Source organism: Copadichromis virginalis, linkage group LG19, assembly GCF_057382275.1.
Source record: "Copadichromis virginalis isolate Kocher_CV1m ecotype Utaka linkage group LG19, C_Virginalis_male_GT1.1, whole genome shotgun sequence".
NCBI classification, from domain to species: Eukaryota; Metazoa; Chordata; class Actinopteri; order Cichliformes; family Cichlidae; genus Copadichromis; species Copadichromis virginalis.
In genome coordinates, this window is record NC_140636.1 from 34,657,422 (window position 1) to 34,681,880 (window position 24,459).

General features: G+C 40.9%; 2 protein-coding genes and 1 long non-coding RNA gene across 4 annotated transcripts; 1 reads left to right on the top strand and 2 right to left on the bottom strand.

Annotated features, from left to right (window-relative positions):
• Positions 1-292: 292 nt before the first annotated feature.
• Positions 293-16,832, bottom strand: LOC146686658 (RAS guanyl-releasing protein 1-like). 2 transcript variants are annotated; one of them, XM_085441024.1, is made up of 17 exons: positions 16,526-16,832; positions 15,742-15,917; positions 11,121-11,226; positions 9,623-9,685; positions 9,404-9,535; positions 8,579-8,732; positions 8,201-8,374; positions 7,294-7,410; positions 6,912-7,187; positions 6,434-6,514; positions 5,695-5,799; positions 5,418-5,527; positions 4,832-4,976; positions 4,684-4,720; positions 4,164-4,295; positions 1,584-1,888; positions 293-1,500 (listed from the first exon to the last, which is right to left on the bottom strand). In XM_085441024.1, exons 1-17 carry the CDS (start codon positions 16,657-16,659, stop codon positions 1,366-1,368), a joined length of 2,382 nt encoding a protein of 793 aa, XP_085297150.1. In that variant the 5' UTR covers positions 16,660-16,832; the 3' UTR covers positions 293-1,365. The 2 variants fall into 2 exon arrangements, with proteins under 2 accessions (XP_085297150.1, XP_085297151.1); XM_085441025.1 differs by lacking the exons at positions 15,742-15,917; positions 16,526-16,832 and adding an exon at positions 12,032-12,479.
• Positions 16,833-17,002: 170 nt separating this feature from the next.
• Positions 17,003-19,060, bottom strand: LOC146686659 (uncharacterized). Its single transcript, XR_014916956.1, has 3 exons — positions 18,941-19,060; positions 17,683-17,804; positions 17,003-17,581 (listed from the first exon to the last, which is right to left on the bottom strand). It is a non-coding gene; the product is annotated as an uncharacterized LOC146686659 (long non-coding RNA).
• Positions 19,061-19,753: 693 nt separating this feature from the next.
• On the top strand, positions 19,754-24,195 carry exd1 (exonuclease 3'-5' domain containing 1). The gene is made up of 11 exons (XM_085442024.1): positions 19,754-20,036; positions 20,163-20,228; positions 20,342-20,375; positions 20,466-20,542; positions 21,131-21,204; positions 21,286-21,372; positions 21,461-21,565; positions 21,652-21,732; positions 21,870-22,013; positions 22,097-22,288; positions 23,563-24,195. Exons 1-11 carry the CDS (start codon positions 19,907-19,909, stop codon positions 24,106-24,108), a joined length of 1,536 nt encoding a protein of 511 aa, XP_085298150.1. The 5' UTR covers positions 19,754-19,906; the 3' UTR covers positions 24,109-24,195.
• Positions 24,196-24,459: the final 264 nt, after the last annotated feature.

A 24,459-nucleotide genomic window follows, 5' to 3' on the forward strand; every position in this document is an offset into this window, starting at 1 on the left:
AAAACAATGTGTTGGAGATGTGCTACTTATTTTAACTAGTAGTGGATGTTGTTAAAAACGATATATTTTAAACCTAGCATTAAAAAGGATGTTATTGAAGTTAACTACCACTCATATTATTTGCAGGGCACATTCTTAGAAATAGACATACAACAGCTAACTCGAGCATTCACAGAATATACCTCTATGTTTAGAAACTGAAAACCAGCAATCACTAAAATGAATCTGAAAACCTTCTTATGGTGATGCTTTGGTGACTCCCGGTGGTCACACTGAGTAACACAGGAAAATGTTTACTATAGAATATGAATTATTTATTAGAACAATAAGAGAACAATACTGAGAAATAGGATGAACCTCGACATGAGTACAACGGCACAGTGTATACGTTGTATTTACAATACATTACATGTACATCACAAACACATATCTCAGCTCACAGTACAACACTCACACGATGGGCCACACTACATCAAAATAGCATGGCTGCACCAGCCATTTTTTAAGTATCAATATGAAGCCAACATAAGCATAAATAACTCCATGAAAGTACCACTATACTGTACAAAATGTTCCGATATCTCACTGTTCTTATGAAGTGTGTAGTGTTTCACACAATAAATATTGACAGAAGCATGTTGTGCATTGAAACGAGCAGTGAAAACAATATAAAGCAATCTGTACAACTTTCATTCTGCTGCTCTAAGCTCAGTGGGTTCCTGTCATTGCTAGTAACGACATGCACTTTTTGATGACCTTTTCCGCTGCTCACACATTTTACTGCAGCCTTTGATTTCCATTTTATGTTTAACATAAATAGCTAAGCTCATTAACTGATCAAGAATTGATCAAACACATTCTGCAAATGCCTTTTCCCCCTCTAAAAATACTGCATTCCTTCATTCAATGATGCCTTGTGTTTGCACACTAGCTAAATAAATTAAGTAATGCTCAAGCTACTGATTGTCACCTTTCTAAGCTGCTGAAAACATTAAAGGGGCTTGTCCTGTTTACTTCAGATTTGCAATTTAAAAAAGCCTTTTTTAAAACCATCTTCCCACTAAAAAGTAATTTGGATAAATGTGCATTTAAAAAAAAAACAACAAGTTGTTAAATTGCACCGTATTTAGCTTTAAAAAATCCACCACCTTTAAAGAAATTCCTTAACCTTATTATTGGTGACACACAGATTTTCCTTCCTTGATAAAAACAACTTGTGCAGCGTATTCTCCTTTATATCATGTTATCTTCATCTCATTATACTGATAAATACTTGCACTGTTCATGATCAAATCAGGATTCATACCTGCTGCCACACGGAGGCAGCACCAGTCCCCTTGCTGAAGCATCAGTGTATGTATAAGTCTAAGAGGAGGAGTCCTCCTCCACTGGGTGGAGAGCGTGCCTCTTCAGCAATGTCTTTAGTATCTCCACCTCCCGCTCTGTCTCTTTTAGTTTCTTACGTAGTGTCTCATTAGCTTTACGGAGCTTCTGGTTCTCCTGTTAAAGAAACCTTATATTAAAATAACAAGTGGGCGATATGGTGCATAAAAGTAGAGTATAATTCATAGTGTGATACTCACCAGTTCCAGAGTTTCGTAGGTAGGTTTGCTCTCCTCCTCTGGCTCTTTAGGCTTTTGCACAACAGAAGCTCTGTTTTCCCATTTGGCACAGTATCGCTGTTTTCTTTGGGGTATTGGGCTGGGACATGAGGTGAGGGTGGGTGTTGCTGGGACTAAGAGAGAAGCTGAGGTGGGCGATACTTCAGGTCCATCTGTCTGGGTATGGCTATGGACTCTCCTAGGCCTCGAACTGGAAGTGACTGGGGAGTCCGGGCTCCAGTCTCTCCTGTCATCCGGAGGGTAGGGGAAAGGACATTCTTCTGAACCTGGGCAGAGGGACACGCTTAGTAATTATTTCTGTTAATTTCAAAATGCACATTAACAGACGGAAATAGCTATTGTTCTCATAGCCCTGTAAAACCTGAACCATGAGCTACATCCAACATTTTTGTGCAATTTATTGCTCACAGTAGCACTGCTTGTGTCTGATTGTATACAACACATTTTTCAAAAAAACAAAAATAAAAATCACGTTGATGATGTAGAGATCTCAAAAGCTCATGTATGAAATATGATGCAACTAAAATGAAAGGGCTAAAATTGTCTAATGATTCCTTTTTGCTGATCACGGTTGTCTTACAAAGCTTACCAATGCGTTTGACTTGGTTCATCAGCATCTTCTCACTGACAATCTCCATGCTATTGTTCTTTCCCAACAGGCATTGATGTGGTTTAAGTCCTATTTGTGCAACAGAAAGCAGCGTGCAGTTTTTAAGTGGGTGCAAATCGGATCTGATTACTCAGCAGCAAGGGGTGCTGCTAGTTTCTATCCTAGCACCACTTCTTTTTGTATTCTATTCAACTAATTACTCTACGCAACTTTACGCAGATGACACTATTGTCTATACATCAAAGACCTCTGTTTTACAACCTCAACAGTTCTGCACTTTGACTTTAAAACTCTTCAAACCTGGTTCTCAGCTAACAAATTATTGCTTTGTAGATCAAAAAAACTTACTCTATGCTCTTTAGCGTAAAGACAAACCTTTAACTAAAATCTTTTGCCATAGCCTGAATATTTTCCCCTTCAGAAAGCAGAAAAATATTTACATTGCACTGACTCTAAACTTACTTTTAGACCACGTATTGACTTTAATATTGGTATTCATTGTTCCAGACACTGTCTTGTTCACAATATTAAACAGAGATTTGTCTCACTTGCCACGTTACTAGGCACACCTGTTCACTTATCACAAATATGTTTTAAATGCAAAACACGTGCTCTTCTGCATACAAATACAAGCAGATGGGCATAAAAGGAGCGGTCTTCTGCTGCCCAAAGGTCCCATAAAGCCCCTACTGCAATGTGGCTCAACGGGAGCTTTGCATGATGTATATGAAACCGACACATCTGCAGCAGCTGTGTGACACTATCATGCAAATAATGGACCTAAACCTCTGAGCAATGTTTCTAGCACCTAGTTGAATCTATGCAATAAAAAGGCCAAACCACTAGTGGGAACTGCTAGTGTACCTTATAAAGTGGCCAGAGAGTGTATATTACCAATTATGTGGTGGCTGTAGCTCAGGAGGTAGAGCAGGTCATCTACTAATTGGAAGGTTGGAGGTTTGATCTCTGGCTGCTCCAGTCTGCATACCAAAGTATCCCTGAATACGATCCTGAACCCCAAGTTGCTCTAAGATGCGTTCTTTAGAATGTGAATGCATGTGAATGGATGTAAATGCTAGATATAAAGCACTAGAAAAGGCGTAGAATGAATGGGTGTGAATAGTTGAATGAGGCATGTTTTACAAAGTGCTTTGAGTGTGCGAGTAGAAGATCGCCCATTTACCATTTGAACTACAGTAAAATGGATCTTCATCCTCGTAATATTATAAATAATTGTAGTAGATTTGGACATATTTTGAAATGTAACTTTGATTACCCTCATAGTTTAAAACATTCTTTGGTTTCTTTTATTTCATGTTATTAACTAAAAAGCTCCTCTTTAAAGTAACTTTTATGCCTAAAGAGCAATCAGTGATCCTTAAAGAAAATGGCTCAGATCAGTTATCACACCATATGACAAAACAGTACGTCAGAAAGACTAATTTTGAAAGAGCCTGAGTCTCTTAGTTAGTCAGCCTATAATAAGCAAAAACGAAAGTTTTTCTGCTCCAAATATAGAAGCATTTTTAAAGCCGGTGGGCAGCTTGAGTTTTACTGTAAGTGAAACTGTTCCTAGCGATAGATGGAGGGAAATCACCCTCACAGCAGACCTGACCTTGCGTTCAAGAATTGTTTTTTCTTACAGCTATTGCAAACTCTTTTTGGCACAGATGAGAAAAAAACAACTTTATTTTCTGTGCAGTGTCGGAGGCAGTGATTACAGGAAACAAAAACTGTCTCACCAATGAACAAGTGGCTTAAAAACTTTCCGCCAGAAGATGGCACATGATACAGAAAATTAGTGATTACTCCATGCCGGGTATTTGTTATTGTCTACATATTTGAGGTGAGATTGTGCGGTAACATGTGCAAGAAAAGCATGGCGTGATTAACAGTACTGAATGCGGGTGTACCCCATCAACACAACCCACCCTCTGAAGTGCCTGTGGTGACCGGCGTGGAGCTCGGGGTCGGACTGTCAGTGGCGTTGGTCACTTTGGTGTTCTTCTTGCACTCAAACGCCACCTGGTCCTTGCACAGCTTGTGGCAGTTCATCCCGCAGTCTGTGCAGGCCCAAAAGAATGCACGACATGTCACAACAGGAACCGAAGTTGATCTAGCTTCAATAAACTGACTTCTCACTTCTCTTTGAACACTATCTGTTCTGCAAATGCAACTCTCAGACTCTTGTTTTTGCATGCTTACTGTCAAGCAAACAAATAGTTCTCAGATCTTTAGAAGGACGGGGGAGGGGGAAGAAAATTGTGGTTCTCAGTGCAGTCTCTTTCTGTCATGTGCTGCAAGGTTCAACTAGCAACATGCAACGCAACGAAAAACCACACTCCATTTCACCTGCTCCCCACAAGACAGAGTGTACCTCTCCAAGTATTTGAGTTAACTGACATTTGGCCAGAGATACCAAAGTTACACGAGTGAGATCACCATATTCACCTTTGCATCTGTAGCCTTGCTTGATGACACCCCATAACTGTGAGAGAAAAGAGAGAGAACAACATTTATGTGACTAAACATAAAAGAGCAAAACCCAAATGACATTTTTTTTTAGAAAACAGCACCAAGGAGGTTTGTGTTTCCTTACAAATCCTGAGCAGTTGTCACAAAAGGTGGGTTTCATGTAAGTGGTCTCCTGGAAGTTGTGGACAAAGCCAAGGCCCAGCTTGGAGCAGATGACACTGGCCCGCATAAAATAAGCTGTGATCTCCTCTCTGCTGACTTGGCCTTCCCTGAAAAAACCACAACACATATATTGTAAGCTGATGTTTAAAAGAGGAAACAGAGCTGTGATACAGGATGATTGCAAAAGAGCCTGATATACTAAAAATCTATTAATAGTAATAATTTACATGTTATTTTTGTAGGTTTTTTAAAAATTTTTCATTAATGTCTCTCCATATTTATAGATGGCTACACCCACTCATCTGCCCAGTGGTTGTAAAAAAACATATACCACTTAGTGACAATGTTTTTTACAGCACCGGTTGCCTATCAGTTGTGCTGGTTTTCATGTACACATTTAGCGGCAGCTTTATGGTTAATTCCGCAGCTATTTTATGTTTCCGGTTGCTAAACTTGCCACTACACATCTACAAATGCCACTTTTGCTTCCTCTCCCCTGAAGTCATAAATAGCCTCTGAGCGAATACATGACCTGTCAAGAGACTCACTTCTCTTTGTCCATGACACAGAAGGAAAACGGAAAGCTAGCAGCGATTTTCTCAAAGTCCTCCTGATTAATGAAGCCGTTCTCGTCGTGGTCGTAGTTCTTGAACACGGACTGCGAATGACAACAAATAAAAAGCATTGTTGCTCAGTTGTTAGCGAACAATAGCGGGGAAGGCAGGCTGTCAGGATGGCATCATGCAAGAGAATAGTTGAAATAAGGAGGCTTGAAAACTGTGGAGGCTTGAAAACTGTGGAGGCTTGAAAAAGGGAAGCGCTTACATCGACCATTCTTTGCACGTGTTTGCTGATGGTTCGAGGATCGGGTTTAGGAGCCACTCCTGATGCCCAGTCCACAAACACGGGAGGTCTAGAAGGTGTGGCTGGCTGATTAAAAAAAAAGAAAACTAAGTCTCAGGAGATATGCAAAATAACATCTGACCAAAGGAGTTTCAGTTATCATACACTCCATAAAATAAGGCCCAAATGACGACAACTTTAAGCAATTTAATTCCATTTAAATCTGTCACGTAGGTACGATTATGAGGGCAAAGACTCTTTTTCTGAGTGCATGGGTGAAACAACCAAGACATTACAGGCTAATTACTGCGCTTAAGTTAGTCAGTTTAACAAAAGCATAAAAATTCACTTTCAACAATGTTGCACGGATGTCAGGCTAGGCACTTTCTTATTTTCAGTCTTCAGACTAAGTAATTGCTTCATTTTTAGCACACACAAGAGACAGTGAAATCTATATTCTCATCTCTGAGAGAAAGCAAATAAGCCTTTGCTTCCGTTAAGCATCATTACACTTTTGCTTAACCAATCTCAGGTCCCAAAGAGGTGAAAGGCTTGCTGTTTCTGTCTCTTTGCATTAGGCCAAGATAAACAGCTGCTCTCTCTAAAGAAAGAGAGTGAATAATCCTGCTTTCCAAGACAATCTATTAGTTTGTTGATATGCTGAATTTTTCCAGCTGGTAAACAAATGTTTACTTAAATCGTGTCTGTTGCTATCACTCACAGGTGCTTTGCAGTTCTTGGGTTCCCGTGCATATGACAGTTCATAAATCTCATCCTCAGAGTAGTAAAGATCCAAGGATAGCTGCAAGACATTAAAAAGCCACTTATTGCTGCATGGAAGGTAAACAGAATGAGAAAAAGGTCTCTAGATTTCTCCTTGAAACATGTTTTGGTGAAGGTGAATTCAGGTTGCGGGGTAATTATTATCTCTTCACGGGCATGCTGTCATTCAAGTAGGATTAGCACACTGCACTCAGATAATACAACAATACAGCAATCTGAACTCACTCTCATTCACATTCAGCTTGTCACCCACACACTCATAGATCATAGACTCTAATCACACCCACACGAGAAAAAGACAATCCACATGCTGCACTCATTTGCATCTTTGTATGTGTTCAGCACTACTTGCTGAATCACATGAAGCTGCATAACAATTTCAAATGAACCCAAAGTCGCCGCGAGCAGTTCGCTACCGTCAACAGGTGAACCAGGTCCTTGTTGGCATCCAGCCTGGGTGGGATCTGCTGGAGTTGGATCAGCTCGTTGATGTGGTTGTACAGGGCCTGGAGCTTCTGGACGTTCACCTTGTTGTCCTCGACATAATCCGACATGGCCTCATTGACTGAGATCAGGTCTTTGAGGTGGACACCCAGGATGGGGATTTTAAAACCTGTACACTTGTTGTAAGCTTGTCTGTAGTTGTCATAGTTTCTGCAAGAGGACAGCAGGTCTGTCATCTCGTTCAGTACCTGGGGAATGAAATCATTTTTATCATTGTGCTACAGTTATTTTTCTCCAGTATTTTGATCCTTGACTCTAAATGAACTGGACATCGCGTTGCCAGTTACCCTTTACCTTAGTGACTTCACTCGGTACGTGCGACGTGGTGTCTTTCAGTCTGGAGATTGAGCTGTGACATAGGCCTCCCACCACCGCCATTAGTGTGTTGTAGTTGTGCATAAGGTGCAGACTCTGGCGGACACGCACAAGAAACACACGTCAGTCCATTCACGCACACACACACACTTATAAACGCGCAATTAAACTTGTTTCAGGTAGCCTTGGTTATATAATCCACAACAGTGGCATTACATAAGCCACTTAGATCGTTGGCTTTTTCTTACTGCACTCTGATGGTTCGCTCTTTTTTTGGAAATGCTTTTCCCTCTCTTATTTTTTATAAATTCTCCAGTTCTTGCTGTCACTGGAGCATTATGGTGTGAAATTCGTTTCCACACCCGTGGGTTTCGAGGTTGACAGCAGTGAGCAGCAGCAGACTGGTGCATTAGTGTTGCAAGAGGTCCTCCAGAGTACAAGCCTGCCTAACGGCTCCCCAAAGCCAGTGTATCACTTCTCAGCAGGCTGCACACAGCTTCACGTTGGAGTGGTTTTAACAAGCCAGCTCTGATCAGAGACTACACTCACGAGTCATTTCCTGCTTTTCTTCTCCTACAAAGTCCTCATTGTTTAAGAGTGTTCCACTTGGTGACTTCATTAGCTTGCATTCAGATAATATTTTTCTATCGGTAAGATATTTGGATACCCTAAAAGCCTGCAGCACAGCTCCTGAGAATCACTACAAGCTCTCTGAATATGCATTACACAATTACTAACATGTGAGGGGCTTTCAGAGTGAGACAAAAGTCATATTAACACTAGTTAGATAAGGTGCTGGAACAACCGCACATAGATTTAAGCGAAGAGGAAATGTAAGCACAGAAAGTATATGTGTAGTGGAAGTGGGGGTTGATTTAACCACTACCTGTGCAACGTGGATAAACTTAGTGAAAACCTCAGCTCTCAGCTGAGCGGTTGGCCGGCTTAGCACCATCAGCTGAACCCACTGGGAGACACCGTTACACAGCGCAATGGAACGCTCCATCACGGGGATGTCCTTCATGCAGCAGCTGCGGATGTAATGCTGATAGTCTACAAACTGGCAAAGAGAGCAGAGACAGGAGCATAAACCGCTGCACGGAAACTGCAAAGCATTTCCTGTCAGGAGGAAACACTTAATGGTTCTTAGTAAATGTAATTTAAAAAAAAAAAAACAGAGAACAAAAACAAAACAGCAAAGTGTTAATGATAAGCTACAAACAGGTGCGCTTGTTCTTTTAAGTTGGTGTGTGTTTATACTCACTGATATTCTGCAGAAGGATTTAAATTCAAGGTAGGTGAGATGCTCGGCCAACTCAATGGGCTCCAGGTGGTCAAAAAGGAGCGACACCTTCCTCTTTTTACTGCTGTTAGCTTTAATCTTCTGGCTGGCTTTCCACGACCAGTCTCGTTCGGTTCTGGAGTACACAACGAAACAAAACGTGAATGCATCAGAAGAAAGGTTATGTAGCAGCAAAACTTCATAGACTGAAAAGCTGCAAATGGATTTCTTTGTTTGTTGATTCATGGAAGTCTCCCACAGAGCGTTTCATTACATTTATTTGCAGTCACTTCCTGGAGAGAAAAATGGTGCAGCTACAAAACGTGCAGTTTGGAGTTTTAATCTTTTAATTCTACAGTTCAATGATTTTAGCTTAACAAATGTAAGTATCTACCACTTTTATTAATGTTGCTGCTTTAGTATTGGGCTGTTGATCAGACACAATAAAGCATGTGATATGCGTGAAACTGATATTTCTCACATTATATATAAAACAACTCTTTGCATCACTAATTATTAATTGGCAGATTATTCTCTAAATATAATTATAGTTAGCTGCAGCATCAATCTGAGTATTTAACTTAAAACTGTGCAGTCCAGTTTCATCACAGCAACCTAAATGATAAAAAACAACAACAATAAAAAATGGAAGATTTAGCATGCTTACTACGGGTCTGTGTTCTTCATAGTGAGAGTCTCTATTCTTGATCGTGACTGATTTCAGTACTTTTATGACTGCAACAAGCAACCGAGAGTTCTGTAGACCTAATGTCTCAGTTGGCCAGCTGGCCGGAGATTAACACTTACATCCATTTGGTCTCTAGGAGAGAGCAAAGTCGCTCCTGTCCGTGCTCTCGGATCAGATCCCGAAACTCATCCAGGCTGTCTGACAAGCTGTGGTGCAACCGGAACATCATCCAGAATTCCTGGATCCAGTGCCTGTAAGAGTAAAGAATGATAACAGTGTGAATGAGATGTAAAAACAAGCCAAATTGAACTCTGAGTCGGTGTATTTGTGGGACTGACCTGATGAGGTAGCATATCCTCTGGCACTCTGCTGGCTGCTCGCTGTCTACTGCCGTTTTAAACGTGAGGACTTCAGTTAAGGAGCAAGTGACATGAGCATAAACCTGATGAATATGAAAGTTAAAGCTTGGATTCACTGCTGCTTGTCTTGCCAGCAAGTTATTCTAGACAATTTTTTTCTGGAGTAAATAATGAACATATGGTTGATGTGACTGTGCAACTTCTTTCCAGCAAACAAAGTCATTAATAAAAAAAAACTAAACTGAAAAGGCAAACACAGGTGACATTTGTTAATGTGGGAGGAGGCGACTGCATGAAGCAAAACTCCCGATGAGCATCACGGAATGAATCATTCTGGCTTACAGAGGTAAGAGAACAACATAATGCACAAAGAAACCGCAGAATCGGTGCCTCGTATATTGTAGAAAAACTGTTTTGCGACGGATCTTTAAACGTGCGGCAGTTTAAACAGTGCTGTCAGCTCGAAAGGCTATTATTTATTACGGAGGTCACTCTGCCTTCCTTTTAGCACATGTTGCTCAGAAAAACACCGCCCTGTGAATTTATATCCAACCGACTGTATAGCTCTGCGCTGGCAGGAACGAGATTGCGGTGAAGCACATAAAAAGGCTAATTGCGTCATAGGAGCAGAAGAAGTGCCCACGCAATTCCAAGGCCAGACTGTGATGAAGACTGTTAATGGCCCCCTGTGCCTCTTCCCTGATCCTAACCCACACACTGTATTTATTTGATGCATCCTTTTGGGTCTCGGGCACAGAACGAGAGGGTTAAAAATAGCAGAGAGGGCCATTCGGCCGTGCGTGCATTGACGTGGGTCTGCGCGAGCGGGGGGCTCTTTAGGCAGTGGAGGGTCTGTGTTTATATATAGCTGGAGAGAACTTGTATGTGAAAGAGGCAGAGGTAATTAACACCTGAAACCACAAGGCTTTCTCACCGTGGGGCTGATAAGCTCCTCTGAGGGGCTTTGTGATGCCACTGCTGTTTCCTGAATGAAAGCTGAGATTATAGATCCTCCCCACAAGTCACAAGGCATTAAAAAAACATGGGGTTTTTTTTGGTGTGAAGCAGAGAAAATAAAAAAGCACTGAACCAAACATTCTGAAAGAGACCAAAATGCTGAAAGGTAATAGACTCCCCGCTATTGAATACACCAGCTCAGAATAGAGGAAAGTTGCACACTGAAAGCAACTGATGTACAAAATCTAAAATGTCTGACAGGAGGAGCAAACACGAACTGCCACTTTCCTATCACATTTTACACACTGACAGCTACAGGCTGCATTGTGAGCCAAGTATGAACTTGACAGCGTGTTGCTGTTGACAACCAAATGAAAGCAGCACACGGCAGAACAAGTGGTCTGATCTTGGTCTACATTTTCTGCCCAGAATTGGCCGCTGATTTGTTTGAATCATGTCCCTGCCTTGTGACAGCAGCCCCCCCCCCCAAAGCTTTTATGATGCACTCCACAAAGGATATAAAAAGACGAGTTTGTCCAGCAGATCACCGGAGGAGATGAGGTGACGGTGCATGGTCAGGGTGATGTTCAGCAAGTGGCCGTTCCCGTTTACACATCCGTTTGCGTCTGCAAAAGAAAACGAACGCACACGTGCTCGAGTTAGGCGTCGCCGCTGTAAAGAGGAGGAGGTTTACAAAAACACACGCCACCCTCTCAGATAAAACCTGCTCTGATGGTGAGAATTCTTCTGCCTGCCTTTCATCAAATACAATCAACCAGAGCACATCACATTAAAATGTACTATTAGAGCTGCTTTTGTTGCTGTTGTTGTTTGATTATCAGAGATCAGATGGGGGTTTGTGGCATGGTTTTTGTTGCTTTTTTGGGGGGCTGGTGGGTTTTGAATATCAAATGACTCAAAGATGGTATATATGCACTCCGTTTGGCCTCTCAGGGCCACCGTACACACACACACACATACATACATACATATATACATATACATACATATACGTGTGTGTGTATATGTGTGTATTTTTTAAATACAGAAGCCGCTACTAGTACTAAGATAAACCCCCTTTTGGTTTCGCATCATGTTTAACTCAAATGTGGTTTTCAGATCCATCACACAGTTTTCTCACAGAAAGTTAATCGCATAGCTGATGATGTTTTGAAGGCAAACAGAATAACATGTTGCCATGATGTTTCTTGCTTACAGCAAATAAATCTGGATCAAAATGTATATTTATGTGGGGAAATGCAGGCCAAGCTGAGGGGGGAGTTTGAAATTTTGATATTGTGAACTAACAGAATAAACACACAAATTTTGCAAGCTATATAGATTTTGCATTCATATAATGTGAAGACCAAATATTGTATTTCAGTGTTTTCACAACTTTACTCAAGTGAAACTTTGTGTTTATAGACTCACGTAACAGTCTTTGTGCTCTTGCGTCTTCTGCTTTTTCTCTTGCAGCATCTGCTAAAACTGCAAATTGTTATTTCAGCTACTTTTCTGTGTGGTATCTTTGAGTTTCAGCAGCGATGCACACATACATAAGCCCCTCATTTCCTATAATATTTGTTCACTTTGCAAACTGGAGCCAATCAAAATGTGGGACATTATGTCAGCATGCTGAACAAGAGATAAAGGTGCTGTAAAGTCCAGAATAATATGAGACGCTTGGCCACCCTATCCCCAGCCAATAGTCTTGCATGCTAGATATGTTGGTGGGATGAGGGTCTATGCATCAATAATGTTAAAGAAATACCCTCCTCCTTCTTCATTTATTTTGTACTACATAAATCCAGCATAGACATTTTCATCACTTTACAAGAGACAGTTAGCTTAAACTTATGCCCACATTCTCGTGCCATTACCTTTCCGTTGAACGCTTACCTTTTCCTCTGATTGTGTTTACTTCTGCTGCTCGCCTGTCTCACTACCTTTGTTTTGGCTTCCTTTTTCCTTGCATGTATCTGACTTCCTCTCTTTGTATGCAGACCACCTTTCCTTATAATGCTCGTCTGACTCCACGCTATGACTGACATCTCGAAACCGCGAAAAGAAAGACAAATTTCTTATCAATGACCTCTTAAAATCGGACAAGATGAGCACAAAAAGTGATTTTCCCACACACTCAAACAAACCACTCATCTTCAGCACAAATTCAAAAATGACTGTATCGTTCCGTAAATTTGCGGTTGACGTAAAAAGGAAGTGAATTTAATAGCAGCTCTAGACTATTTGTGTCTTTCTTCCCCTGTGGTCCCTGAAAATGGGCTGAAAACCTTAAGAACAACATTTGCGAAGTCTCAAGCTGCGTGCTGTTTCCCTTTAAGCTTTGCCAGTGTCTTTACACCATCAAGGATATCAGGCGTCTGAGGACCCACTTTTAAACAATATCACCTTGGAAATACCTTGGACGCCATGGCAACATGTTTTCTAATCTTTGTTATCTGTAAGCAACTTGCCACTGCTGCCGCAGCTGACTAATCCATCCCTCATATCCTGCATCTGGTGTGTTTGTGTTTGTAACACGCAGGCTCTGCCATCTAAACCCAGCGAATGTCAGTGACCTTACCCTCCAAGTCATTAAGAGAGTAAAAGAGACAAGAAAAACACAGGGCTGCTTATAAAATGACACATGTGATACAGGTTGCAAAAATTTGGTGCAGTTAAAGTTAAGACATATGCATGCAGAACAATTCCCACTCCTTCTTGGCATTTCTGGTAAACACAAATATAATAAGATTGCTTTAATCAAATTATCAGTTAATACTCTCTTAACTTACTAACACTCAGAGTCAGACCTACTGTAAAATAAAGCACAGCAGGAGGCTGTGAGTCTCCATAAGGCAAACAATTACGCCATACTTTTTTCACAACTTTCCAACCACTAACCCTCCCTGTGCAGGGTTAATTGTGGGAGGAAATCCCCTCCGGACTGGCTGTTAGTGACTGGAACATTAGGAAAGCTGCTGCCCGGCGAATGATGATAAACACTGCAGTGGGCATGCGGCCGGTGGCCTACTTTTAAGGTTATCTTCGACATTCATCGGCCGATCCAAACATGCACGTCATGTTTCCTTGTTTTGACAGAGGCTATCAGATTGGACGGTCCTTTTGTTTTAGAAGAACCCGAGTCAGATTGCCATCTCTATGTACTCTGGGCAAAATCTTCCATAATATTTCGGACTCTGTGAAACTGTGTCGACAACACTGTTTCCATTCGTGCTTTACAACAGTAATTCCCAAGCAGGAAAAAAGCAAACAAATAAACAAAAAAAAACTACTTAGATGGAGAAAGTAAAGTAAAAAAAAAAAAACTGCATATAAACAAATAGAAAAGGATGAATTAAAAGTGGATTTAAGTGGTTAAATAAACTAAAGGCTAAAGCTCTCTGAATATAAACAGCTTAAAAATGAAAGAGTAACTTAAACCGTTATCTAACAGCAAAAGATGTGAAATAGATGTTGTGATCTGTATGCAATATGTAGTTATGTAAAGTCATGAGCAAGCAAAATTAACACATTTTAACAGAAAGCCAGTTGTAATGAATTTTTAAAAAAAGCTAAATGTCATGGCTAAATAACCATTAATGTTACATAGCTACAAATTGGGATTTGATGTTAGTTAATGAAGTGTCCAAGCAGTAGATACATTGCAACAAAAACATTCAAATTAAATAAATACTGAAACATCTGCACCCGCATTTATGTGGGAGTAGATGGGTAAATAAATACAAAAATAAAAATATTCTTATGCAATAAACAAAGTGTTGTTTTCTTCACAGCTGTGAAGATTGAGACTTTCCATCAGGCCAAAAAACCCCACCACTGTTTCTTGACTTATATAGCGCGTCTTATTCTATTGGCTTATAAATATTTTGCCAAATTTGCAAAAAAAGAGGCAAATTAAATGCAAGCAGTACTGTAATAAACAAAAAAGAAAGCAAGAACAAAAACAGAAAAAAAATATGGGTGTGTTCTGAGCGGTCCAAGGAGAAAGATGATGTCAACAGCTATTGATCCACACCTCGCAGTGCTCTGCATTTCAAAGGTTGGTCAGCATCTGAGGACTACCGTTCAGGGATCTGACCTTTCAGCTCAGCCAGGCTTGAAGCTGCCATCCGGTAATCCTTCAAATAGCTCTTACGTGCACTCTCACATTTGAAAAGGTGGCAGGACTCGAGGACCTTAGGGGTCCCCTGTGATGTGAGTCAAGAGGACCAGAACTGTGATGCATTTTATCAGGAGAGGCTGTGCAAGGAAAACCCCAGTCATAACACATTATCCTGACAGAGAGACACTGTCACACACTGAGGGTGTAACTTTCAAGCGTACGGGGTCTATAGGGCTAAAACCCCTCCCATTGATTCTGTATCCTGCCAACGGGAAGCCGACTGTGATTAATACCTGCATCTCTGCAGATGAATGTAGTTATGAGATGTCATTTTATGTGCAGTCCATTGTAACACTTCTCCACTGCTCTTGCTGCATTTGCGTAACCAGGCAACGGCAGTTTGAAAGCTTGTCTCTTCAGAGATGCAATCACCATAACTCAAAGAGCACTCCAGACAACTCGATGAAGCCAATGATATCTGCTTGATTGATCCAACTATAGCCTACACAATCACTGCTGTGCTGTTCTTTCATTTAAGTACGCCCTCTATATATCATGCAGCCAGTGAAATATTAATGCACAATTAATAGAGTGCAGCAAAAAGCATTTCTAAAAAATTAGCAAGCCTCAAACACCGTGTCCCTCAACATTAAGGCACAAAATCAGACCGACAAGAGACTTTATCTTCAAACCATGAAATCTTACACTAAACAAAAATAAAGTCAGCCTTGGTAAGAAATCACTTTTTTACTTTCCAACACGAGGCACTCCCTTCTTTCTTTAGAGGCCTGCCTAAACTTGTTGCTGGTGAGAGAAAGTGGTGAGAAAAACAGACTCCTTAAGCTACAACATTCTGTGATCTCGCTTAACCTGAAGGTTTAAAGTCTTCTGATATCCGAAGGACTGCATAACCTGTTACACAACCATAGAGCACAAACACCCTCTGGAGTCTTTTGTTCACTGCAGGACTTCACCTTGTAAAACAAACCAGCCAAGAAGGTCAGCGCTAACTTACCAAAAGACTGCAGGCAGGCTTGGATGAGCTCCTCCCAGGTTGCGCCCTTGGTGAGGTGTCCCAGAGGCATTACTGATTTACTCGGCGGGGTATGGGCCGGGCTAGGTTTGTGGAACCTGTGAGGCCGACCTGGAGGAGAAACTCTAGACCTGGAGGTGCATCCTTGAGTCACTCTCCTTGAGAAACACCAACACAAGAAGAACAGTGAAGGGCGGAGGAGGTACAGGAGGGTTAACTGCAGTGAAAGTGTGCCTTTCTCCTTTTGCTATTAACATGTATGACTGTACATGCACACTCCTTAAACCATGATTTTACGAGAGCACGGGTTATTAGCCCACACGCATGAAAGGATTTGTCCCACAGTCACACAACTCGAAGGTGTTATTTACACTTAAGAAACCCCCGTGGTGTGTTTTGCTATTCATTGTTCTCATTTCCTTCCTTTAACTTGGGGAAATACCGGCTGATTGCGGACATCCACATAAAACTCTCGAGTGACCAGAGCAAAGAGCTTACAAATGGAACAGTTTTACGCATGTAAGCGCTTCAAGCGTAGCAGGTCTGGCCGCAGAGAAGCGGGTGAACTTGAACACGCTTGTGCGCAATAACAAGTGGAAAGCATCAGTTTTTGACACCATTTTGGCCAAAATTCCACATTTACTATTAACAAATAGCTGATAGTAGGATTAACCTTCCTATACCTTCGATCAGGTGCCCACGTTTTCACCAGAGAAAACCAACCAGAAACTCCTCAGTAAAAGCACAAAAAGATGAGCCGACTTACGCTTCGTCTCTGCCCTTTTCCTCTGATGTTATACTTTCGTTTTGGTTTTCTTTTGACTGACATCCCATTGCGAGGTACTGGGCGACGAGCGGTTGAACTAGGCTGTCCATCTGTGTCCTCCTCGATGGGAGCATTACATCGCTCTGCTGGGCTCGGTGCGCCTCCGCGGTCTCACAAGCATTGTGCTGACTCGTCAATGAACGTTACACAATTAAGATTCACCCAGCCTGTCTGTGAGTGGGCGGCCGTGCTGCTGCTGTCGGGCTTGTCACTCACACGGAGTGGACTCCGCGCTTCACTAGTCATTATACTTGCGTCAAAAGTCGTGCTCTAGATTTATACTTGAAGATTTTAATCACGGAAGCGGCGCAGGGGGGGGGGGGGGGGGGCTCGTTGAAGTCATTCCATCCAAGAAAATGAAAAGCACATGTTCCTATTATCTTTTGGCACTCTAACAATGATTTAGAACTTGATCACATATTATTTTTATTTTTTTAATTTTCACATTTTCCTGCTATTCCATAACAATTCACATTATATTCACATAACCAGAGGTTAAAATATCCCTTTAATATGAGTACATTCTGGATAATCACTGCGTAATGTGATTCTTCCTTTGGTTTACTAAAAGATGTTGTTTGTTCATTCTGCACAACAGGAAAGGGTGGATCTTCCTTTAACAGATAACAGAGGTTGCAGGTTCCATTACCACTACAGCTTAAATCAGGGATTGTGTTATTGTGCTGTAGGTGGTCCAAAGAAGATGTTTCCTGAAATCTTTCAGGAGCTTTAGGAAGTCTTATCACCTTCATCCAAACGTAGATATGGGGATTATGGCTGCTCACATTTTACTCCAGAGGCCACGATTATATGAGATCTGAACGTTTTAAATTGAAAATAGTCTCATTAATTTTAAACTGAAGCCCATTTCTGAGATATTTTTCCTCAAGTGAGAAATGGATGTACCTGAGTTGGTTTCTAAATTACACTCAGGCCAGCTGGCAAGTTAAAGGTAAGAAGAAAGCCTGGAGAAGTTTGATCCTCTAGTTCTACCCCCTGTCATAAACAGATAAACAAATGATCATCCAAATCATACTAAATCAGCTCTGGAGCTTTGCATTTGAATTTTCACAACACCATAAAAGAAGGATGCATACACATCTGTGAAGACTGTGATGTAAGAAAAGCTGAGGCATCTCTGTCATGAAACCTATCTCCACTCCCTGTACGTAGTTCCCTTTAGTCAGCATGGCTGTGAGGGGAAGGTGCATGCCTGAACCTGAAAAGGGGGAGTTTAAAAACATCTTAGTGGATGATTATTGTTTCCTTCTGTAATGCTTGTTCATGACAAGAGATTTTTTCGTGTTTATCAACGTCACTTGCAATGTGAATCATGCCCCTTGACTGAGTGAATTCGACTGGCATCAAAGCGCTATTAACTCCACATCAATGGATTTAAACACATGAGCCTCCCCCATTGGCCAGACGACAGGTATGAGTATAAAAGGTTTTGAAATCCAGTTATTATGTATTTGTCTGTATTCAGTTTAACTGTGCAGGTTTAATCTAATTATCTATAATCTTAAAAAAAATTGATTTGTACTTTTCTGTGTGTGTGTATGTGTGTGTTAGTTGGGCTATTTTAAATGTGAAAATTAACACACTGGTCCATTGTTCTCACTCACATACCCAGGATTACTCAGGTCAAAAGGTTTTCTGCTTCCTGCACACCGGAATATCCTCCCTTTGAATAGACGACTACATGCATGCCATCTACAGATGACCAGCAGCTTGGGTTCATGTGTTAGTTTGAGCTCATGCAGAGTGAAGTCATGAGAATATGTGTAAAGACCAGCTGGCTGCTTGTGATAAGATAGTGTATCTGCACCCTTTTTTGTGTCTCTGCTGTTATCGGACTGCTTGGTGATACCTTTACAACTTGCCCCCATGCATCTAAGTGCACTTCTGAAGCAAACTTCTCACTCATCTTATCCCAGTGCTACTTGTAGAAATGTGCTGCTTGAGATAAAACACACACACACACACACACACTAATTTTCTATTACTTGAAAATACTGCTGCTCTCTGAGTCTCCACCCAACCTTAAACAAACAGAAAAAGGATCCTGATGTGAAAGAAAATGGTAGCCTTTTAAACACATGCCAGGTACTTTTCTTTGATAAGCTGCACTGTTTCAGACATGTGATAAATTTAGGTATATCTGTTGATTGCCATGCACTCCAAGTGAATGTGCAAATTTTGAAACATGAAAATGACATTTGATGATTAAAGAAAATAAGACACCGACAGTCACACAGTACATCAAGTAGGCTATGTTGCTATTCTGGTAGTCAGTGGTCACTGGTGTAAATGATGTCACAGAGTGTCACATTCAAGGAAGAAAGAGTCAAATACCTTGGACCTGCAGCCGTTAACTCAATAGTTGAGCTGTGGACACCCCCTGGTGGATATATTGAATCATCTGCTGTCCAGCTGAGAGGATGATGTCCTTTTGCAGGTACTGGAAATTAGCCTCAGCATCTTTTGTACAAATACATCAATCACCATCCAGGAGAAGACAGTACTTTTTGTGCAAGCTCTTTTCTTCAAATCACAGTTTCCCTTCAGCAGGGAGATTAATTGAACTTGGGTCTGACCACCAACCTCTGTAGCAGCTGTTTTTGTCGAGGTTTTTATGCTCATTTGACGAAAATTGAGCTGAACTCGTGATTATGGAGGGTCACGAGTGAATTTAACAACTGAATTGTTAAATAGTGAATTAAATGGGTCATTAATTAATAAAAAATGGAAATAGAGTACTAAATAATTTATCAAGTGGTTTAAATGATGATAACATAATTGTAATCATTTATTTATATATTAAATTAACTAATAATTTCCCATTTTAATTAAATAAAAAAAATTATAATAATAATTTTGGCACTCGTTGCCCTCAATACTCTGTCATCCTTGTTTTAAAATGTTGGAAATACATAAGCACGACCCATAACTGACTTGTGGAGTTACCTTCATTTGTCATGGGAAACAAAAACATTTTTTAATCCCAGAGAGCGTCCCTACAGTCAGAAATAAAATTTAAAAAAAAAAATCGGTTTGTTGCTTTACGCAAAGTTTCCGATAGCCGTAAATGTAATTTTAAAAACTGTGTTAGTTGTTTTTTATCTGGTGATGTTTTTTTATGGAGTCAAGGCGCTCGAACAATTAAGTAACGACGAGCTCATGAACGCAACATTCCCGGCCAGCGCGCTAATCGCAAGCAGCTAACAGCCTAGCCGCTAACCGGTGATTGGGGATAAGGATATCTCCAAATCAACAAATACACTGTTTTATTCGCTTGAAACAGCTCGTACATGATTTAAAATGGTTGTGGATGATGTAAAACTACTGACTTACTTCAAGGGAGCGAGAATCAAATTGATCCTCAAGACTTCATCGTTCTTCGGGGTCGTGAAACGTATTTACCCCAACAAAGCTTTGATTTTGGCGGACGGTTAGATGTTTTTAATTAATGTTGTACTTTATTTATGAATTCTTTCTGTAATATAAGAGAGTAAAACTGCTAAATACTTTATATTAGTGTCTTGGAAAGATAGTTGGGGTTTCTGGTTTGTTGCAGTTGTCAGTAGTGATGGCTGGAGGTTTCCCGGAACAAACATTTTCTTTGGCCATGAGATTCTGAATGGTGAGTTCACTCATGAAAAGTAATACCTGAACAGGTTTGTACCAAGCTGCACAGTATTCTTTCATTGTCCATTCTGATATCTGGCTTGACTTTTTATATAATTAATTCAACAGTGGAATTTAGCAGTGATGGGAACGGTGACCGTGAGTAAGTAAGACATGCATGAGGTGCCACTTTTGGTGAGAATGCCTTTTGTCCTGGCTTGTAATAAATTTCAATGTACAAAACTGTGCACAGAAATATTCACCATCACAGACCAGAGGACCACTTGGATGTAGCAAAGTTTCAGCCATACAGGAAGACAGGCACATTGGGTGAGTTCATTTATTCCACTAAAGCTAATGATGAACCAGTTACACCAGGGGTGTCAAACCTAAGGCCCGGGGTCCTGAATGGGCTTTGGAAAGCTTTGGAAAATATGAAGGAGGCCTGTATGCTAATGGTCATTTATACTACACCAAAGTAATTAAGTAATAGATGAACACCTAAACTACATGTTTGCTTGTTTTCTACCCACGGTAAAGAAAAAAAAATCAAAGTAAATTATTGAAAACTTTAAATTTTATAATTAAAGGAATATCTGGTACCAGATTCTTTTCTATAATTTTATGCAGTTGTGAAAACACAGTTGTTTGTTTCTTACAAATTAAGCCAAAAAAGCTGTCCTGACAGGATTATTTTCCTTTATTACAACAGCATTTCTTTATTGTGCAGAAAGAATTTGACGTAGTGTTGAAATTACCCTTTTTTGCTCATATTGAGTCGTCTCGGGGGTTACATGTGCCGTTCGCATTGACACAAGGTTGTCCGGCCCACTAGGTAACGTGAGTTAGACAACCCTGAGCTACACATTTGTTTTGAACGTCTCACTTTTGAGAGGATTTTTCTTTTTCTTTTTGCAGATGATGACGAGGAGGATGAAGAGTACATCAACTACGTAGTTGTTGATGAGTTTCATGAGAAGTTCGGACCTACTGTGAGTTGATTTGATGTTTGCTTTCTACTGTTTAAATGACTCAGATTTCTTTGACCCATGTACCGTATCCAAATGTGTTAGATAATGCACATCAAGAAACAGCACGTGATCGGTGTGGGAGCAGAAGGAGTTGAGGTATTTAAGAATGGACAACTGTGTTGGCTGCAGGTGAGAAGGTCGTCAGTCTTTTGGTTTTTTGTTCCTTCTCCATCATGAGGACAGAAAAAGGAAAATAACTTAAACCTAATTCTTCTAGATTGCCACTAAAAACAAAGTATACCTATTTGATGTCCTGTTACTCGGAGCCCGGGCTTTTAAGAATGGCCTCGGTATGATCCTGGAGAGCAAGGACATTTTAAAGGTGACAAATAACTGCATTAGAAGCTCTCTTAAAATTATGGCAGTGATTATGATTACCGTAGCATATTGGTTTGATATTTGTTATAGGTCATCCATGACTGCAGAGCCATTGCTGGATGTCTGATCGCTCAGTTTGGAGTAAAGCTGGCAAATGTCTTTGACACTCAGGTACGTGCGCAGTATGCACATTATTGCTAATCTTTAGATTATTCTCTAAATTATCCATATTGTTCTTTTCATTTTATGTGTCTCTGTTTTGTCTGTTTGATTGAAATCATTTTTTTTGTCTTCTTTAAATATTTTAGGTGGCAGATGTCATGTGCTTCTACTCAGAGACGGGAGGTTTCCTTCCTGACAGAGTCAGTACTCTCCACGAGGTGTTAAGTCTGCATCTGAGGGTGCCCCCCTCCCAGCTTTTGTCTCTTCAGATGAAGTCACAGTTCACTAAGGTACACCACACAGACCTATCCAGGGTATTTTTTTCTTGTGCTGTATAGGTATTTGGTGCTATAACAGGCTTATGTTTTTACAGGAAGAAAGCGAGATGTGGCACATGCGGCCTTGTCCGTTACCCCTGCTGAAGGTGATGGCTCTATCAGTGATCCACCTACAGCCGTTCAGACTGGTGCTGCTGGACACGCTCATGAGAGACTACATGGCTCTGGTTGATTCCTACCTCAGCAGCAGCCATTACCAGCCCGATGAACTGGCGCATGTTGGCATGGTGGGTAATTAAGAAACAATTAGCTGTCTTCAAAGAAATAATCCTTTTCAGTTTTTTGCTGCAGTCAAAAGTCGGGCAACATGATAGAAACGCGCATGATTTAGTCAACACTGCTGGCTTCATCAGTCTGTTAAAGTGACAGCTTCCTGTCATTCACGCGTGGGACAGGTTTACGTTATCCTTCACTGCTTCATTCACACACTCCCACGTCAGTAACACACAGAAAGACATTTCTGCATGTTATGTACAGTATTTTCATATCTGGTAAAAATGTATGGCATTGATTCTAGTGAGATGTAACTGCACATTTGTATGTTTGGTTCTTTCCTCCGTCATCAGTAAAACACAGAGTATGGGCCTGTCTCTTAGAAAGTGTATAAGACGGACGTGGCCACTTTGATGTCTCAGTGATTGCTGATAACGGTGGCTAAATAATGCTCAGAATTCACAAAGTGGATTTTATATTTTATTCAGCATGATTCGAAAGTAGTGAGTGAGCCAATATAGTCATCAGTAAAGTGTTTGGTGAGCTCACAGAGCAAGATCCGAGGGCTGCTTTCCTATAGAGTTCTATACAACTGGGAGAATTTTCAAACATAGAACCCACATCCATCTTTTAAAGTGTCGATTCTGCCCTCTGCCCTTGTACAAGATGTCTGAGAGAGATTTCTCTTCCAGATTGGGAATAATAAGGAAAGAGATGATAGCTGAGGTAAGAAACAGGGTCTATGCGATATGATGCAATTCTCAGATGATTTTTAAGCTGTGCAATTCACAAAAGCACATGAGATAAATGCAGTCTTCTCGGTTGTGTCTACATATTAATGATCTGCACTCACGCAGACTTATGCATCATTAAATAAATGTTATTGTAGACCAGCGTGGTAAGGTTGTCCTTACCAGTTATTGGTAAGTCCACAAGTCATGGTCAACACTTTTCATTCAATTGTTCTTACAGTACCCTGCGTTGCATGCGAAATGGCTAATATAGCTAATATAACTTTATGTGAAAAAGTTAAAAATGAATGCCAAAAATAAACATTTTGCTTTTCCTTTTATCAGCTCTAATGTGTTGCAGGATTTCAGATTGAAATATAACATCCACAGATCACAGCGGGCTAATTGTGTGTGTCTGTAAAGGTCTTAAATCTGGCGTTTTCTTTACTCAAGCATTGCACAGATTTAAACTGCTTTGAGTATTTAATTGACATGTGAGGTTTGCAGAAGTTTAAAGGTTAGCAGTAACCGTCCCAATCAACTGTTTGTATCCACAGGAAAGTGTGTTGGAGTTGCCCAGAGAGCTGAGGCAGCTGGAGGTAATGCGTCGCGAGAGGCACGAGTGGGCTTCCAGTCACTATCCACTCACAGAGCAGGGTCTGCTGGCTCGCTTTAGCCCCAAACCTCAGTCTTCATCCCAGGCCTCACCTGCTGTAGAAGAAGACCAAAGGAAAAACCACCCAGATGTGTCTGAACCTGCAAGTGTAGAATCTCCTTCACCATCACCACAGGAGCTTCTTGCTAACCAGTCTGCAACTAGCCCTTTGAGGGTCACCAGTGGGCCTGCTGTGGATGCTCGGGATCCTGCTCCTGCCACTGTGTCAGACCTCACCAATAAAGAGTCCATCAACTGTTCTCTGTCAGCAGGTATGAGCAGAGGGGATGCAGGAGTACGAATGGATCTCATGGGAAGAGGAAGGCTCTTTGGGAAAGAGCAGCCATCCAACGGCACTTTTCCTTTCTTAGGAAGAGGAAGAGGCTTCCTTCTCCACTTACCACCCACTCAGATCCCCAAGTGCTGGGGACTTCAAACATCAGTGTAGTGTGAAAGCGACTCCTTTCCAGAATAAAATGTCAGAACCTGGCCTCGGAAAGTAACCCACCTAAAGATGTTTGTGGTTTGAGTGGAGAAGAATTTACATTAAGTCCCCAGCCTATCTCATCTTCACTGAGCCAATCATTCAGATATTAAAGTAGTCATCACAAATGTTTACTCTTTTCCACTGTGTAATTCCTTAGCATGGCCAGTAGGTGGCAGTAAATGTTCTTTGTTTGTTTGTTTTGTTTTGCAAAGATTTGTTTGACATTTGTCATTTATGCTTCTGGAAAAATAAAAATATACAGGAGTTCTTATTGTTTAATACAACTAAATGTTTCATCTTGTGTTTTAAGTC